Source organism: Nyctereutes procyonoides, unplaced genomic scaffold, assembly GCF_905146905.1.
Source record: "Nyctereutes procyonoides isolate TBG_1078 unplaced genomic scaffold, NYPRO_anot_genome, whole genome shotgun sequence".
Classification (NCBI taxonomy): domain Eukaryota; kingdom Metazoa; phylum Chordata; class Mammalia; order Carnivora; family Canidae; genus Nyctereutes; species Nyctereutes procyonoides.
Window position 1 is genome coordinate 9,908,936 of NW_026575130.1, and position 20,075 is coordinate 9,929,010.

The 20,075-nt window shown below is 37.6% G+C and overlaps 1 protein-coding gene across 4 annotated transcripts in view; it reads left to right on the forward strand.

Moving 5' to 3' along the window:
- Positions 1-20,075, forward strand: part of LEF1 (lymphoid enhancer binding factor 1) — a 118,221-nt gene that overhangs the window by 65,973 nt on the left and 32,173 nt on the right. For all 4 annotated transcript variants that reach the window (XM_055342485.1, XM_055342486.1, XM_055342484.1 and 1 more), the window contains exon 4: positions 17,061-17,193. In XM_055342485.1, the coding sequence (XP_055198460.1) occupies positions 17,061-17,193 (133 nt within the window). The remainder of the gene's footprint in view (positions 1-17,060; positions 17,194-20,075) is intronic.

Genomic DNA, 20,075 nt, shown 5'->3' on the forward strand with positions numbered 1-20,075 from the left:
CCAGGATCATGCCCTGGGCCAAAGGCAGATGCTCAACTGCTGAGCCACCCAGGTGTCCTTCAAAATGATTTTTTAAATGTTCAGGTAGATAACTCATCTCTAACTGTGCACATTTCTTTTTTGTTTTGTTTTGTTTTTTGTTTTTTGCCTTCCTAACTTTCTTTTTCCATAGCTGCTACCAGAAAAAAAAAAAAAAGAGGTGCAGAATATTAGACTATTGGAATTCAAATTTTAGAACTCTTGGGATCACAGGGTCATTGGTGCTGGAAAGGACACTGAATGTATTCAGGTCTCTATGTTTATCATTTGCTGATGGCAGGAATTCAACCCTCAAGGTCACATTCAAGTTGTTATACCTAAGGTTCTTGCCTACCCACTCCTCTCCCTTGCATTTACCTCCCGTGTTTATGGATGATCTGTGGTGTTTCTTGGCTCCCCAGTATATATATTTCCATTTTCTGTATTATCTTACCCAGCCAATCATTCGTTCATCTGCCTTCACTCAAACATCATTAAAATACTGGCATTTAGATGGAGCAGGTGATACATATTAAAGAGGTGAAAATATCCTCCTTGTGTTTAGATGGACCTTGTTGTAACATATTTGCATCATAGAAAAAACATTCTTAGGTAAAGACCTTATCCTAGTAGGGAAGTAGAGGCAGCTAATCAGTAGTGAAACAATGATTGAGAGGATGCTTTGAGGCCATCACTGTTTCAGCAAATTTCAAAGTTAGCTTCATTCGATTTTCACTGAACTTGTACATGTTGATTCAGGTAATAACCTTCTCATTGTAGGAAATGAGCGTAATGACTTCTCTTTTTCCAAAGTGGAATTAATACATGATGTTTTACTATTTGCAAAGTGTTTTTCTATGCATGATCTCATCTGATCCTTACACAGACTTAGCCAGGGAAAATAATTAGCCTCATTTAATAAGGAATCGGGAACACAGAAGAGTTAAGTCATTTGCCTAAGTTCACACAGCAAATAGCAGGTAGGACCAGGAATAGTAATTACCTTGAGTCTTTTGACTTCAAATCTAATATGCTATTATTTTTGCCCGAGAACTGGTCCCTCCCTATTGACTATCTTGTACCAAAACCTGGGGAAAAGTATTATTAAAGCAAAAAGGTGAATGTATTAAAGAACATTCCTTAATTAGCCCTTAAATTTTTTTTGCTTCTTTATAACTCTCCCTAAAATTCACAATTATTTTCAGATATCCCTATAAGAATTTATGTTACATTTCCTGAATGAATATGCTGCAAAGACAAGAGCTCTCATCTCCTTTTTTAATATTTAGTGCCATACCATATTCTGTGCAGATGGCCTGGATGATTGCACTCGATACACCACCCTCATGTTGAAAGCTGCATTCTTTAATGCATATGTCGCACAGTCTCAATTATTTCCTTTCCAGCGTAAGATTCATTTGTTATACGTAACTTTAAAAAATATTTATATAGGGGATCCCTGGGTGGCTCAGTGGTTTAGTGCCTGCCTTCGGCCCAGGGCGTGATCCTGGAGTCCCGGGATCGAGTCCTACATCAGGCTCCCTGCATGGAGCCTGCTTCTCCCTCTGCCTGTGTCTCTGCCACTCTCTCTCTCTCTCCCTGTGTCTCTCATTCATAAATAAATAAATAAATAAATAAATAATAAATAAATAATAAATAAATAAATAAATTCTTTAAAAAATATATTTATATCAAGTATTTTCACACTTTTTTGAATACATTATTTCCTTGAATGGAGTGTGGGGGGGGATACCCATGAATCTTCTACAAGTCTCTTCTCATTTCTGTGCAGTGGAGCTCCTTCTAGTAGTCACTCAGACTTCATGCTGTTAAGGCTCAGGCATAAGGTACCAGGCAACGTGATTAATGACCACATGATGGCTACACGTCCCACCCAGTGTTTTAGCAGGAATCATCTGTCAAATGATGATTCCTTATTCTGGAATGGTTTCAGACAAAGATCAAAATTATGTTCTGTTACTTGTCAAAGAGATATCAAGAAAGAAAAGTTTGTTTCACCTAGTAATTTAGGAAGCATTTCAGGGATTGCTAGTGGTGTGGTGTGCTGTTACATGTTTAACAACAGCTTCAGGGGAAGTGACACGGACTTTTCACATTTGCCAGTTTCCATGGTGTAAATAATCCCACCATGGCCAATCTCTAGCTACCCACATAATATTAACAGACTCTCAGAATTCCTGAAAATGTAGTAATTCACTCTAGAGAGCAAGTACAAGCCAGCTTCAGCACACTACTATAAATTAAAGGCAACCTAGGTTGCTCTTATGAAGGATTTATAGATAGGGCATTCAGTATCTACCTTGAGTTCATCAGCATGAACCCCCACCCCCAAAAAGAAACAAAATAAAATTCAGGGAGGATGTTTTCTATTCACAATAAATGGTACAAAATAGTTTATTTTTAACTTTATGTTTGGTGAAGTATCCTTTTTCACCAGCAAAGGATAAATAACTATTTTCATCTTTGCTGCTATGATTCCCACTAGCTATAGAACACTTCTCTTTCATAATATATAAGTAGAATTTAGAGTCTTTTAAAAGGTCTTTACAAAAAATTTTAAAATTATAAAAGGTCTTTACATTTTGCTTCCTCTTTTTATACCATTGAAGCAAATGTTTTCAAGGAAAGTTTTCTAGTTTGACTTACTTGGGGGCTTTAAGATGAATCAAAATGTGCAAAATTACATAAAACCTAATTTTGTAATCTACTGTATTTGTCATTTAAGTTTTCTGCCTCCATTCTGCCTCAACTCATTTCAGGATTTTGTTTTTAAATCCAAAACAAAAGGTTCTTTTTCCTTGACTCATACAAGTATATCCTATGAATACAGCTTCATTTTCACTCAAGATAAGCTGTGGGGATTTTTTTAGGCAGTATACTCTGATGTGAGATGGAAAAGATGGTTACCCATCAAGGAATGAGTTGATCATTAACTCGTAAAGAATCTGAAAATGTGTATTAGGTGTTTTTAAAAGTAATCTGAGCTGACAAGCTGAAGAAGTTACATGTAACTGCTTATTTATTCAGAAGACTCTAACCTATGAAAGATACCATTTAGTTATTTTTTCATTACATTATATGAAACATTAGAGTTTTATACTGCTTATCATGTAAATACTTGGATTTAAACCTCTTCACTTGGCTCTCAGTATGAGATATTGAATTTTAATGTTTGCCAACTCCTCCACTAAACTTTTCTACTTTCTTTGTCCTAATCTGTTTCCTTTAGCTAAAGGAACTTTTCTCAGTAAACATGCCTACTTTTTTGTTGTTGCTTAAGCCAAATTGGAGTATAGTAGGGAAAAAAGGCAGTCTTACATACAGATTTTCAAACTCTAAAGCAGAGCAGACCTGCCTGATAAACATAATGTGAGTCACAAATAGAAGCCATATTTAAATTTTCTAGTGGCCAATGAAAAAAGTAAAGAGAAAGAGGTTAAATTAATTTTAGTAATAACTTTAATGCCATAAAGCCAAAATGTTATTTCAACGTGTAGTCAGTATTAAAAAAGAAATACTAAGATTTTTTACATTCTTTTTTTCATATTGTTTGAAATTCAGTGTGTATTTCACACTTACAGCACTAATAGCCACATTTCAAGGGCTCAAAAACTAGTGACTACCAGCTACTCTATGGAGTGGCTTTAGTGCTTATATTACAGTGTAAATACATTTATATATTCATAGAAAATGACCTGAATTTCCTAATAAACCTTAGCTCAATTAGAGTTTTAGTGTTAGTAGCTGAATGCAAAATACTTTATTCATTGTATATTTTTCTTTTTTTTTAAGATTTTATTTATTCATGAGAATACACAGAGAGGAGAGGGAGAGGGCAGGCTCCATGCAGGGAGCCTGACATGATACTAGTGATACTTGATCCCAGCTCTCCAGGATCACGCCCTGGGCCGAAGGCAGGTGCTACACCGCTGAGCCACCCGGGCTGCCCTGTATATTTTTCTTTTGATTTCTGAAAGACTCTTAAGCAAAATGTGTAGAAAAGTGAGGATCCCTACAGATGTAAATGTTACTCCTTTCACTTTTTAAAACACCCAGTTTTTTGTTTTTGCTTTTGTTTTGGGGGTAGGGGCAGAGGGGGAGAGAGAAAATCCCACACAGTGCTCAATCACATGACCCTGAGATTGTGACCTGAGCCAAGCCAAGAGTGGGACACTCAATTGACTGAGCCACTCAGGGGCCCCTTAAACACCCTCTCTTAAACACAGAATATTTTTACACTTACAACATTTATTAAAATCAGAGATAGTTTGGTGGGACAAAATTGGCATAGAAGCCTTCTTATTATTGTTTCGTAAATGCTTCACATCTGATCTTAAAAACAAAAATCAGTTTTATTTCAAATAAAACAGTGTCTTCACATAGTTACTTAAGTGTAAAAGATGCCTTTCCAATATGAAATTATTAGGTTTAAATCTGTTGCCTTTGTCCCTGTAGAATTGTGTACCATGCTTTTGCAGTCTGAACATATAAACAGCTCATCCACCCTCTCCCTCTTGGGAGCTGTGGTACTTCCCTGATCTTGACCCCATGCTGGCTTCAGACACCCTCTGTCTCAAGGGGAGAGCTACAGTCACCTCGTTTTGTGGGCCACAGACATTCCTCCCGTCCCATTGGACATCTCAAGTGCCACAAGGCAGTCTCCCAGCCCTCTGAAACTGGGTAATAGGTATTGCCATGGTGGCCATGGGAAGACTTCCTTTACCCTTCAAGTATGCCATTCCTGGGCAGTGGGTTGAAAGAGCCTTTTTAACCAACATGTGCCAGACCAGCACCAGAAAACCTGACTGAACCTGTTTAGGAATAATGGCTGATAAAGTTCAGAGGAGAGCGTCTGGGAATTCACTCACCCGAAGCAGTGCACGCCCTCTCTTATTCTGGGGCTCCTGGAGTCACCTCATTCTGTCCTTTTCTATTACCCGCTGTCATTACACAGCCTTGTCACTGGGTTACAGAGGGAAGTAGAGCCTGTTGCCTCTGCTCTGAGCTCTCCATGGCTAGACAAAGAAGGCTCTTGCTCCTGCCTTCTCACCCAGCTTCACTGACTTGTTTACCTTCCATTATTTCCCAGTGATCTAAACTTCTTTTGATTTAAATCAAACAAATACTAAAACAAATACTACTTTGGACAAGCTGATTAAACTCTATCTTAGTAATACTATGCAGTGATTGCTAAAGCTCTTCTCTCTTAGAAAACAGCGGCAGATTTTAATCTAGAGCCCATAGGCCTTATTCTCCCCTATGCATGATACTGCAACCTCCTGCCATAATCCATTGATGTGTGATTGTATCTGTGTATAAAAACATCTATACACAGCTTTTTATCAGATCAGTGTCTGTGATCCAGAAAATGCTATAAACCATTGCAATCTTGCCCTACCCCTTGTCCTTCCACTGCAAAATTTTACATTATGAGGAATGCTTGGGTGGTACAGGCAGTTAAGCTTCTGACTCTTCATTTTAGCTTGGGTCATGATCTGAGGGTCATGAAATCAAGCCCCATGTTGGGCTCTGCTTGGTGCAGTCTGCTTAGGACTGTCTCTGCCCATCCTCCATATTCACATTTTCTTTCTTTCTTTCTTTCTTTCTTTCTTTCTTTCTTTCTTTCTTTCTTTCTTTCTCTTTCTTTCTTTCTTTCTTTCTCCTTCCTTCCTTCCTTCCTTCCTTCCTTCCTTCCTTCCTTCCTTCCTTCCTTTCTTCTCTCTTTCTTCTTTCCTTCTTTCTTTCTCTCTCTCTCTCTCTCTCTCTCTCTCTCTAATAAAATAAATCTTTAATAAAAATTTTTACATACACATATGCACCCCATAGAACCTACACTTGTACAGCTAGTGGTCCAGGCAGGCTCATCTTTCTCTTTATCCTGCCTGATCTAAAGATCCTTTCTTTCACTTCGGCCTTTATTTGGCTCTGAATTAGCCACTGGCTGGCCTTATTTGTAATATTTCACCACTATCACAGTAAATCTCAAACCTGTTTGTTTTGTTCTTTGGTTTGTTTGTTAATCTTGAATGACTCTACTTCTTTCTCTTCATTTTCAAAAGACAGTCTTTTTTATTTTTTACTTTTTAAAGAGTTCATTCATTCATTCACAAGGGACAGAGAGAGTCAGAGACACAGGAAGAGGGAGGAGAAGCAGGCTCCATGCAGAGAGCCGGATGCGGGACTCGATCCTGGGACTCTAGGATCACGCCCTCAGCCAAAGGCAGACACTCAACCGCTGAGCCACCCAGGTGTCCCTCAAAGGACAATCTTAACATGGACAAAGGACAGTCCTTAACACAAAAAATAAATGCAAGTACTCAGAGGATTAGGGATGTTGTGAAGGGAGGTATGAAATCAATCAAATAATAGGATGTTGCAACTTTACATAATTAGAAGTGATTTTCCCTTTTACACCAATCTTCTCTCAGCTTCCTGCCCCAGTCCCTTTATCTGGAGACTCTTATTACTGAAAAGTGTGGGTCCCCTTTTGGCTCCCAGAATGAATTATTCCCTTTTGTTGCCATTCTTTTAAGCCATTCACAATGAAATGTTCAGTTCTTTGGGATAAAACAACTCTGTATTTGATCCACATTCAACCATTCACAGGCTGATCTGGGGCAAAACTTAGCCTGTCTGAGCCTTAGTTTGTGTCCTCATTTGAAAATGGGGAAATAAATTGGAGCGCAAGTGTAAAAGCATCACTCATAGTTCCTAGAATATAGTCAGTACTCAGTGAATATCCCTTCTCTTGTCTTTCTCACTGAAGCATCCAGGTTTTAGCTGTTGCAACCTGTACTTTCTCTCTTTTTAATGATCTTTTTTTGATTTACTTCATTTCTACTATGTTTGTTTCATACAGCATAGAGTGCGTTATTAATGATTCATAAATGGTAAGGCAATTATATAACTCTTTAGTCACCCTAAAGGATGAGATAATTAAGTTAAAATAAAGTTATATATAACCTTGTAATACAAGAGTTGCACTTAAATAAATATAAAATGATTTTTCAGGTGCCTGGGTGTCTCAATTAGTTAAGCGATTGCCTCCAGCTCAGGTCAGGATCCCCAGGTCCTAGGATTGAGTCCCATGTCAGGCTTGCCATTCATCAAGAAGTCTGCTTCTCCCTCTGCCCTCCCCTCCCCTCAACTTGTGCACTCACATGCCGTGCTCTCTCTCTCTCTCTTTCTCTCTCACTTTTGTTCTCACTGTCTCTTGCATAAATAAAATCTTTGGAAAAAAATGATTTCTCTAAAAGTTTTCTTAGAAAACTTTAGGTAAATGATTGGCCAAAATCTGACATGTGGATATTGGATAGAAAACCAAATCTCTCTTAAAATTTCTTCAAAATAAATTTATTTGCTCTCTCAACTCTGTTTAGTGAAGATTTCCCTTTCCCATTTCTTAAGCCATGACCCTGTAGTTAATGTAGAACTTTCCTTGCACATAATTCTCCCTGATTTCCCTGATATTAGAAGGAGGGAAGGGAAGGATGTGCTAATCCTAACTCTTGTCCCTTCCCTGCTGAACTACAATACCTCTCAATTCTGGCATGTGTGAGTAACATACTCTTGAAATTGTGGCCCCTGGATAAAAAAAGAAAAAAGAGAAAACACAAAACTAACTGAACCTCAGAACTTTACAATATAATCAGAATAACTATAATCAGAAATAACACCAAATAATGTTTGTTAAGGCACTTCATTTTTATATGCTGAAGATTAATTGTTGATAATGTTTTGTAAACAAGAGGGGAAAAATGAGGTTAAAGGATTATCTTTGTCTTAACAAGTGATACAGGTCTTGCAGTACCCTGAGCTTATCCTAGCCACCCCACCCACCTCTCCCACTCTCACTGGTGACTTAAGGAAAGAGATTATAAGATAGGCCTGACATGCTCACATGGAGCCCTTAAAAAAGCAGAAAGGTTTCTCCACTGCATATAAGAGGAAGTTAAGAGATTCAAAACAAGAAATCTTTGAGGCACTATTGCTGGCTTTCAGATGGAAGGGGTATTTGTCAGGGAATGTGAGTGGTCCCCACCTGACAACTAGCAAGGAACTGAAGTCTCCTAAACACAGAACTTGAGCTTGCAGATCCTGCAGACAGGATTTCTGCCCAGCCAAAACCCTGCAATAGCCAGAGCAGAGAACCTGGTCACACAGTGCTGAAACCCTGCCCCATGGAAGCTGTGAGACGGTAAATGGTGATATGTCAAGCTGCTGATACCTTAGTGTTAATTTTTTACACATCAATAGGAAATGCAAGGATTGATCCCTGTTTAAAATGTAAAGGTATGAATTCTTTCTTAAAAGAAATGAACTTCTTAGTGTTGGAATGCCTCATTCAGACAATGTTATGAGAAACAGATATTGACTATCTCTGCCTTGCCAGGACCTGCGGGGGATGCTGCAGATAAGTCACCAAGGTGTGACCTCTAGTGAGAGAAAATAGATGCACAAATGCTAACAGTACAGTGTGATGAATACTGTCGAGTCCTAGGGGTCAAGTCCTAGAAGCTGTAAGTACAGTGCGGACAGTGACTGAGTGTAACTGAGGGACTTGAAGGAAGCTTTTTAGCACCTAAGTGTGCAAATCCGTATTCCTGCTACTGTATATCAAGAATCCCTTTGAAGAAAATAATTCAAAATTGATGAAAGAGCACAATTCTGGCGTTCTGTACTGACTGAAATGAAGGGAGTCAAGGAGTTTTAAAATGTTTTAGATACCATTTAGATATGGCATACATTATTTTTGTTTGCTTTTCAAATTTCTCTTGATTTGGTCTATTTAGAATACTAGCAAATAGGAGGGGAAAATGATAGCTTAGTATATCACAAAAACACTCCATATTTATAACCTACAAATGAGTTTCTCTCTGAATTCAAACTACTTGAAATCATACTCTTCACTTTATTAGCCTCAATAGTCTATAATAATCAATAACTATTTCTGCAGTATTCTTTACTATAGGTGGCAGTTCTCAAAGTATAGTCTTTGGGACTTTGGGGTTCCCTGAGATAGTTTTACCCACAAGGTCAAAACTATTCTCATGATGACACTAACACATTATTTGTCTTTTCTACTGTGTTGACATTTGCATTGATGGTGCAGAAGCAATGGTGGGTAAAACTAGTATTTGTAATCATTGAATTTTGCACAATACCCTCCCATGGGAAAAAATAATTCACAATGTCACCTAAGAATATCCTGATGAAGCAGTAAAAATTATTAATTTTATTAAATGTTGGGCCTTAAATGCATACCTAACTATGGTTCTTCCAACTTTGGTATTTGGCAGATATTTTCTTGTAAATGAGCAAAGTTAATCTGTCTTTAGTGAAAACAGTTGACTGTTGCCAGTGATAGAATTTGAGCTTTTGAAATTCAAAAATTAGAATTTTAGAAAGCTTGTATCTGCTACTCTGGGCCAGATAGCTTCCCAAATCGTTAAAGCTTTTCTAATGAGATCAGTGATGTATTAATGAATGTGATTTTTATATTATATAACAAAATATGTCAACTCAGTTAACTAGTATTTTCCAAATAACCAAAATGCATGATGTTACAAAATCATGAACAGTTAAATTGAAAACTCTAGATATATCAGTGGATTTTAATGTAAGAGTAGGAAAAGTATATTGATATGATTTTTGACTCTACATTGCAACTAGCCTTTAAAAAAATATTTTATTTTTTAGTAATCTCTACACCCAATGTGGGACTCAAATTTATAACCCCAAGATCAAGAGTCACCTTTCCACCAACTAAGCCAGCCAGGAGCCATAACACTGGAACTAGCCTTTTTTTTTTTTTTAAACTTTTTTTTTTTATTTATGATAGTCAGAGAGAGAGAGAGAGAGGTGCAGAGACACAGGCAGAGGGAGAAGCAGGCTCCATGCACCGGAAGCCCAATGTGGGATTCGATCCCGGGTCTCCAGGATCGCGCCCTGGGCCAAAGGCAGGCGCCAAACCGCTGCGCCACCCAGGGATCCCCTGGAACTAGCCTTTAGTAAATTACCACTTGTTAAGTTTTGGTATAGTATCAAAAAGTTCCACAATAATCTGAAAAGACTACTAATAATCCTCTCCTTTCAACAACACATCTGTTGAGGTTGAATTTTCTTCATGTACTTCAACCAAAATAACATCAAAATGGAGATCTGAATGCAAAAGCAGATAAGAGAATCCAGTTATCTTCTGTTAAACTAGATGCTAAAAGAGATTTGCAAAAAAATGTAAAACAATACCACCTTTATATTTTTGTTTGGAAAATGGTCTTTTTTCATAAGAATGCTTTTTATGTTAACATGCAACATAAGATTGTTGTTTTTAAATGAATTAATATTTTTAAATTCCTCATTTTAATTTCTAATGTGGAATTTATAAATAAACTCACACAAACGAGCTCATTGGGATCTTCAGTGATTTTTAAGAGTGTTAAGCACTCTGAAAGCAAAAAGTTTGAGAACTACTGCTATAAGAGATTTTTCAAATGAATAAACTAAGATTGTATGGCCTATTAAATTATAATGTAGAAGAGGAAACAAAGCAAACACATAGAAAATCTATGTGTACATGTATGTTATAGCAAAGTCTAAGCCGTCTAAACTCTTAAAATTTACTGTGTCTGAGAGATAAGCGATTTGAACTTTTGAGAGCCAGAGTAATTCACTTATTGGGCCTCTTTTTCCTTTCTTCTTTCCTTTACTCATTCCACAAATATTTATTGAACATATATTATATGCCAGGATCTGATGTTTTATTTGCATTGTTCATTAATCCTTGCCTTAATTCTATGAGATATTATTCCACCCATTTTACATATGAGGAAACTGAGATTCTAAATAAGTTTATTACTTAAGCGTAGCAATTAAGTGGATATGAATGTTTGGGATCAGAACTCTGTGCCTCCACTTCCCATGTACTTGAAAATTAAACTAAATTAGTACTTATCTCTTCCACGTGGAAACCAGAGGATGGCAAGACTGCCCACTTTTGGGTACTTGGGATATGAGCTGTGGACTTGAGAGTCACCTCCTTGGGTTCCAGTCCTGTCTCTACTACTTAACATCCTGTGTGACCTTGTACAGATTACTTACCCTCTCTGAAGCTTTTCTTTTTGATAAAACATAAATTATAACAAGTTAGGGTGATTTCAGAATCACGTGGTATAATGTCTGGAAATCACCACTGTAAAGAGAACTGGGAAAACAGTGGGTACAGACCTGCTGGTCCAAGTCGGCAGTGGTTGCTATCCAAATGCTCGCTGCAGTGGGGCCCATGGCAGGCCACTGTCACCTGGCAGAGCAGTTTGGAACAGAGGTGGAGAGAGGAGATGAGGAATGAGCATGTGGAGCAGGAAGAGCAGGGACTTGGGTGTCAAACTAAATGCCAGTACAAGTCCTTTCTCAGCTAATTATTACTTAGCTCTGTGTCCGAAAGAACTCTGCCTTCTCATCTATAAATATAGAGGTGATACTGCCCACGTATGTGGATGAGTGCCAGAGAATATAAAGGCATGGCCATAATGACTAGCACTTACTGGCTGTCTAATCCATATTAATTCCTTTCCCTATGACATATTCCTTCCGCTCATAGGAAAACATTCTGGGTGTCCGATAGAGACCATCCCTTTGCCTCCAGACTTAGGCTCAGAGTTTGCAGAGTGTCTGCAAACCTTAGAATTTATCAGTTCCTGCTCAGGAAGTCTTCAGAGCCTAGGCTCTAATTATTATCTTAGAAAACTACATCACAACTAGTCGTGGTCTTAGATTTGAAGGCCACATCAGACTAGAATCAGGTATTAAGCTTTGGTGGATCTTAGAAGATTTCCAGTACAAAATATTACTTTTAAGGTCTAGTTGGTACAAGAATCACTGTATCTTTTCAGAGTAAATTAAATCTCCTCTTTGTGGGAAAGCTTAAGAAGCTCAAATTCTCAGAAGAGGAGGAGAAGACACAATATAAAATTACATGGCTTCTATTTCATGAGTACCAGATTTCCTAAGAGTTTAATAAAAAGTAAAATGGCACCATAAAAAATTGAGGCCAGATGAAATTCTTCATCTCGGTAAGTTGGTGGAGTGTTAATATTCCCTGAATTTGGTTATTACCAGGAGGATTATTGATAAAATGCACAGCCAGTTGAAATGGAACTCAAGGCCTTTATGCACAGCTAGATCCTGCATTGTGGGTTTAGTTGAAATCTCAAGATGTGCCGGGTGGGGACTAGCTCCTAGACCAGCAGGTTTCTCCCCCAATTACTGCACTTACCAGTAGGCCCATGGCCTTAGCTAGGAGGGCACTGAACCATTTTTTAGTCCTTCCCAGAACCACATCCTTGGAGGCTGACAACATTCATGACAGCTTGAGTTACTGCCAGCAGTGAGTGGGTCATTTCTGGGAACATTGCTTTGGGGGTGGCTCTCAGGATCCCTAAGTGGCACCCACTTCGTGTCCACAGGAGGTGTGGGTTTTATTGGCTGTGATACCAAAGAGGTCCTTACCTGCAGGGACCAGCCTGGACGGCAGCCAAGCTAGCTTCCTTGGAATGTTTCCCAGTCCTGGAGAGAAAGCCGCCAGTTGAGTCTTTGCAGCTCTAACCCCTTCTACTGAGGTGCCTCTTTGTCTGATGTGATTCCTGTGCCTGGGACAGAGACCACACAGTCATTTCATCGATGTCACCTACTGTCAGGCCCAGATGGTAAACTCACTGTCTAAGTTGTTATGAACTTGGCTCTTCAGGGAGCCTGCGTGGTATGCTGGTAACAATTGTGGTCTCCAGAGACAGAGTTTCTGCATTTGAACCTTAGTTTTGCCACTTACTAGCTTTGTGCCTTTGGAAAAGTTACCTGACCTCTCCATGCCTCAATTTCCTCATCTGTAAAAGTGTCCTCACCTGCCTCAAAGATACTATAAAATGCTTAGCACACACTAAGCGCTTGGTAAGTGTTAGTTGCTATAATTTTTATGGGCTATGTGGGTAGGGTGGCCTGATGATTTTTCAAGCTTGGGAAAAGATCGCAGGCTTCCTACTGAATAGGCATGTGTGGGTGCTGAGTGTAGGTGAGAGGGTCGTCTTCTAGAATCTTACCCCTCATATTTTTCTATCCCTTTTTGAGTACCTGCTCTCTCCATCTTTCATACTTTTCCTTTGCTTGCCTGTGTGAGATGAAAGAATATGTACTTGGAGGATCAGGGTCTGTGGCCTGGCTTGGCCACTTATTGCCATGTGAACTTAGATAAGTTTCTGAACCTATCTGAGCAGCAGCAGAGGATTTGGGATGTCTTAAAGCTGCCAGGTATCTCATAGGGGTGGAATAATCATGGGTGCTATTATCCTGGGATAATGAAACAAACGACACACATTGGGGCTACCTGGTGATTTTCCACTGGAAGCTAAGACTTTACCTATGAATGCACCTGTGTACCAGTGACTGCACCTGTGAATGTTCTTGACTGTATGTATGAATGAAAAAAAGAATCAATATGATTTTCACCTTCCTCTCTCCCTTACAGAGAGATGTGTAGTTGGAAGAAGCACAAGAGTGGGAGTCAAGAGACTTGGGTTCTGTAAGTGAGGTACTAGGTAGACAGTAGTCAGTCAACACAGAGTAGAAGCCAAAAATATATTTCTCTACTACTTGATTGCACTATACTGAGTGACTCCAGGGATTTCCATTCCCATTTTATTCCCAGTGACCCTATTATCATTGGAGTTGTGTAGTGAGCAAGGTTGTGTTATTAGAAGTGCTGACCATGGTCATGGTTTGATTATTCGTTTCCTGGTGACCTCCGTTGCTCAGCTTCCTATCTTAGAAAATTAGAATCTTAAACTAAATGCACTTGTGGTTTCTTACAGCTTTAGTGGAATATGAAGGCATATAATTACATATACACTGTTTCTCCTGTCACCCAGTTCCTTTTTTTCATAGTACTTGATATACCATCTTTTTGTTTTGGTTTGGTTTGGTTTTTCTGCATATTTATTCTTTGTCTTATAAACTCTTAGAAAGAAAGCTGCATGCGATTAGGGACCTTGTCTGCTCCGGCCTTCAGTGCTAGAAGAATGCTTGGCACATTATTGGTCTTAATAAATATATACATATGCCCTCATATACAGGTATAATCATGCATTATAATATAACTACATAAATTTACTCATGGTAGACAAATTTGACTAGGTAATCAATTGGTTGTTCCTCCCCTCTCCTACTCTCCACCACAACAAATACCACACTGTTATTTGGAGATTAAAGGACTAGAATTAAGAATGGTTATATTTTCTGTCTTAAAAATTACACGAAGTAGCATTGTCTGGGTTCTTGCCTTGTGTGTGCATATAGTATCAAAGGACAATAACTCCTGATATCAGAGGAAGCCCACAATTTAGGGCTGAGGTTACTTGACCGTGATGGCGATGTGCATGTAGCATAGGGTTGGATATTTATATACATAGTGAAGGTGGTCTGCAGGAGGCAAAATAGAAACCTCAGAATTGTGCTCACACACATTATTGAGAATTCATATTGCTTTTATTATTTGGCCACAAAAATGGACATAATCCTTGTTGGCTTTAACACACCTACTAGTACTGCTTTCACTATCCATCTTGCAAAATATAAGACAAGGCCAGAGCTTAAATTAAAATCCTCAGCTTCTTATCTCCTTCCCACAGGAAAGCAAATCTGTGTTGAAAACCGTAAAATTAAGAGGAGAGCAAGGATAGCATAATTTAGCAAAAATTCATGGCACCAGATTCTGAGCTATATGACTGGAGGGATAGGTCAGACATTAAGAAGATGCTGCCTGCTAATGCAGGTTCCTTAAGGTGGTGCTCTGGAAATAAGAAAGACATGCAAAATATATATATTTCCAGGAGATTTCTGCAATGCTTACTCTTTGTAAGCACTCTAAGAAAATACCTTTGTAGATTGCTTGGCAATTATGCTTCTTATGAGACTTTTGAAATGAAACTCAAAGCAGTTTAGAAGAGTTGAAATATATTCATTTTAGCATTTGGGTGTTGAGATTTTTGTTTCCATTTTAAAGAGGGTTTGTAATAATATCCTCCTATCCCTGCACCCCCCCACACCTCCTCTAGCATTCTAAATTCCTTGTATTTAAGAAGCTCATTCTGTGTATTTGGCAACTGCATCATTAACACTTGAAAAGCATTGAAACATTTTTTTAACCTTTTACACATTTATATGCATAGATGTCTGTACTGAGGTATACAGAGAGAAGGTGGGGGGCTTTGATAATGGTACTCTATTTAATAAATGCCCAGGGCTATATGAGCTGTGCAAGTTCTAGCATTAGAGAGGAGCTGATCATTTTATAAAACGGAAAATCTAGTATGGAAATTATATCATTGTCTAAAATGGGTTGATTTTTTTTTCGCCTTTTTTCAAATAAACTTTTTTGGGTAGAGGTTGTAATGCTAGGGTATAGAGAATTAGTATTACTAGCTATAAAGAGAATTAAGTGTTACTAGGATAATTGTTCCTAATTTTTCTGAGCATTGGAGCAACATATTTTTTATATCTAATTTGTAAGGAAAAAAAATTTAAATGAGCATGTAAGTCATAGGTGCCATCACCACACACAACACGTGTGTTACAGGGGCTTCAACTACTGAGATATGGACCTACATTTTAAGCAGTTTATACGGTGCAATTGTCAGGTAGCTGCTCAGTTTTTTTTTAATACATATATTTACTTCTGGAGAAACAGATTTCACATACATTTTAGTTTATAGCGCATTAAAAATCTCACTAATTCAAACTAATTATGGTGAAGACATGTCTGAACTAGTTAATTACTGAATATTCAAAATTCATTGTATTTTATTCCTCTTAAATTCACAAGTTACTTATTACTGTAGCATTTGTAAATAGAGATCTTCCTGGGACTGCTGTAATTAGTAGATGACGTTAAAATCAAATATGTATTTTTCATGTATATAATTGTGTTGAATTTACTTTCTTTTTGAGGTGAGGGAATGTAGAGTTTATAAAAACCAGTCTCCCTAATCAGGTTAAACTGCCTGGGTCTTGCTTGTATTACTTGATTTGTTTAGTAAGCACTTTGGGGAGGTAGAGGGGAGAAAAAAAAATCACCTTTAACCAAATAAATAGAGTCCAGCTTCCAAATTGATAAATTCCAAAAAATAACCTGAGCCTTTAAAAACTTATTATTGTTATATAATTTTAGACTTCCAAATTCAATAATAAAATTTGTTTTTAAATTAATATAAGACATATAAAGTGTCAAATATAAAGTGTTAGTAATTTAAAGCCATATTTCATGTTATGCAGTTAAACTCAAGGTTAGAAGTTCCCTTTTATCAGTTAAGACTTCTGAAAACTAGAGAACCTAAAGATGAACTGATTAGTGCTAAAGCATAACAGATGGTCATGTTTGATTGACAAAGCTATAAGACATGAAAAACAGTGCTGTAACATGGTTTTTAAAGATGTACAATTAGAGAATTACAAATTCTATAAACTAAGCAAATTTTTATTTATTGGGTTGTTTAAAAAGTTGACCTTCAGATTGGTAATATTTATTTATTCACTTGTTCATTGAGCAGTTCAGTGCTTTTTTATTGCCAGAGATATGTAATGAATAAAAAGAGCTTATAAAATATTTGTAACTTTTGCTCCAGTAGCTACTGGTTGAATTGAACCTGAGGAGATAATCCTCAAAAGGAAGTATAAATATATACATACAGAAATTTATGTCATATGAAATAATAGTAATCAACCTAAATCTCCAAAAGGTGCTGATTAAATAACTGATAGTCTCTTGATGGGATATTCATATACTTGAATAGTATTTAACATGGAAAAATTCTGAAGATGTAATGAGTACAGCAGATGAGTTGAGTTATCCAGGTCTAGAGATGTTTCATGGGTTATGCTGATGCCCAGTTACTGCTGTTATGTGACTTTTTCTTTGGAGAGGAGACAGGAGCTGGGTATTCCTATTAACCATTGATCTTGTGGTTACTTTGCAGTCAAATAAGGTGCCCGTGGTGCAGCCATCACATGCGGTTCATCCTCTCACCCCCCTCATCACGTACAGCGACGAGCACTTTTCTCCAGGATCACACCCTTCACACCTCCCATCAGATGTCAACTCCAAACAAGGTGAGAGCCCCTGCCTTCCCAGGTCTTTCTTGATAAGTAAGGAGCAATATCTTATCAGTCTGATGCCTTTACAAGTGTCTTTGCTAAATGTCACTTTGTGGATCAAAATGTATTTGTAGGAGAGAATAATAATTTACTTGATAGCAGTTTTTTTGTAAACCCACAAGAATTTGCTGTTGCTTCTCTTGTTTTTCAGGATTAAAAAAAGAAAAAGAAAAAGAAAGGGTTATTTTCAAAATGACTGCTTTGAAAATCTAGGATTCACAGTATAAACCAGTATGTTGTATAAATATACTAAAAATTCAGTCCTCAGTGCCTCCTACAGTATTCGTGTATTGCATGTACTAAGTGTTGATGGTAGTGTTAGAAAAATGTTAGAAAAAGGACAAAAGATAACATCAAATGTTATCTTTTTAAGTCTTTTGTGATTTCATTTCAGTCCTTAACATTTTATCCTCTTTTTGTTATTTACCAGCAGCAACCTAGATATAATAATAATTAAAGTACAAAACCTCTCTGTTTAAAGTCAAGTAACATGAATCTTATTTTAATTCTCTACATTATTGCCCAGTTCTGCTTCTTTTTCATTTACAGAAGAACACATAGCATATATCTGAAAAATCAGAATGCCCAGTTTCTCTAGCCTAATGGATGTGGGTGTGGGTGTAGGTTGGTTGTAGGACTTAAAGCTGAGGTTCTACAAGCTTTCTGGTCCATTCTGCTTAGAGCACACTTGTTCACAGGGTGGCCTTTCCTCTTCCCATGTCCATGCACACTTGGACCTTAACAGGATCTTTAGAAGTTCAAAATAACAGAAACTACAGAACTGTGTGAAAGTAGGGAATGTAAAGGTGTATAAAATCTGCCATCACCAGCATTTTACTCTTTTGACCAGCTGTATCTTTGACCTATAATGAACAGCAGAATTTAGCAAAGGAGTGGAGTTCAGAGGCTGGTGTTTTTTCCACTACTATGAACTCATGTAGGTTAAATCTGTAATGCTTTCATTTCCATCCATTGTTAAAACAACTTATTTGAGTACTTAGTCACTGTTGGACTCAGGCTTAAGTGGAGCTATATACCTTTACTTAGGGAAGGTGAGAATCGCCTATATAGATGTATCCAGATTTTCCTCTATTGTATTCCTCATTTCGTTTTTCCTCTACTTCCCTTTTGTTGAGGACCTCCAAAGAATAAGAAACATTCAAGACATATGTCAGAAGACAATGGTGAGAAAGGGAACTAAGAGAAGGTATTTTAGGAAGAAGGTGGAATTTAAGAGGGAAAATCAAGAGTGTGACCTTGGTCTTAGTGACTTCAAGTGCCTTATAGATAGATACCTGGAAGGAGAGAAGGGGTAGGTAACTTATGGGTCACCGTCCCAGAGCAGTGTCTGAACTAGAGATACATATCTGGGAACCATAAAGCTATAGATGACAGTTAAAGATAGATATAAAAGCTTCAAACAAGCTATTAGCAAAAAGAATTGAAGAGTGTTTTTTACTTGTTTTTAAACTATTTAATAATAGTTTTAATAGTTAAAACTATTTAATAATTACATAGTGTGTACTATGTTCTAGATCCTATTCTAAACACTTTGAAACAAACTTATTTTAAAAAATAACACAGGATATTTCATTTAGGGAGCCCAACATGGGACTTGATCCTGGGTCTTCAGGATCAGGCCCTGGGCTGCAGGTGGCACTAAACCGCTGAGCCACCGGGCTGCCCAACAGGATGTTTCAGTAGTTTTTTCTTTCAAGAACTCTGGGATAGTTCTTTTTTAAAAAGACAAGTTTTTGATGAGCTACCAAGTACATTTATATTTCTCTCTCTCTTTTTTTTAAGATAGATAGATTTATTTATTTTATTTATTTATTTATTTATTTATTTATTTATGATAGACATAAAGAGAGAGAGGCAGAGACATAGGAGGAGGGAGAAGCAGGCTCCATGCCGGGAGCCCGACATGGGACTCGATCCCGGGACTCCAGGATTGTGCCCTGGGCCAAAGGCAGGTGCTAAACCGCTGAGCCACCCAGGAATCCCCTATATTTTCTCTTTTGTTTCCATCTCTTCTGCTGCCCCACCTTGTTTTGTCTTACTAATTGTAGTTTATATCATTGCTTCTCAAAAAAAAAATTTTTTTTAACAAACCCTCTAGAACTAGAGAAAGAACAAGAAGGCATGATCAGAAAGCTGCATTTTCTTTGAAGTCCTTATTTTGGCCTAAAAATTTGTGTCATTTCTGCATTCTACTCCATACACTGTTTGTTTTAATATAAAGTCCTATTCTTTTTTTTAATTTTTATTTATTTATGATAGAGAGAGAGAGAGAGAGAGGCAGAAACACAGGCAGAGGGAGAAACAGGCTCCATGCAGGGAGCCTGACGTGGGATTTGATCCCAGGTCTCCACGATCACGCCCTGGGCCAAAGGCAGGCGCCAAACTGCTGCACCACCCAGGGATATAAAGTCCTATTCTTAATTACTTTTTTGTAAACAAAGACTTTCCATACCTTGTCACCATTTATCTCTGGAGATACATAAACTTTGGTTTGAGAGAAACTAATATACATGATTTGGGGTTTATATGATTCCATTATTCATATTAATCACCAAAAAATAAGTAAAAAGCTGACCAAGTTTCTTGCTTTTATCTCTTTTTCTCATACTGCCAGCCTGTTTAGTTATATCATGTAGCTAAACTAGTTAGAACGTGGTGGTACTGAGGCCAGAGTTACTAATTTCAAAGTTCCTAGGAGGCTGGTTAGTTTTATTTAAAAAAAAAAAGTGTCATGTCCACACTCTAACCATACATAGAACTAAACAATCAATATAAACCATTTGTCAGCAAAACTCATCCTTTTTTGTAGGAAAATA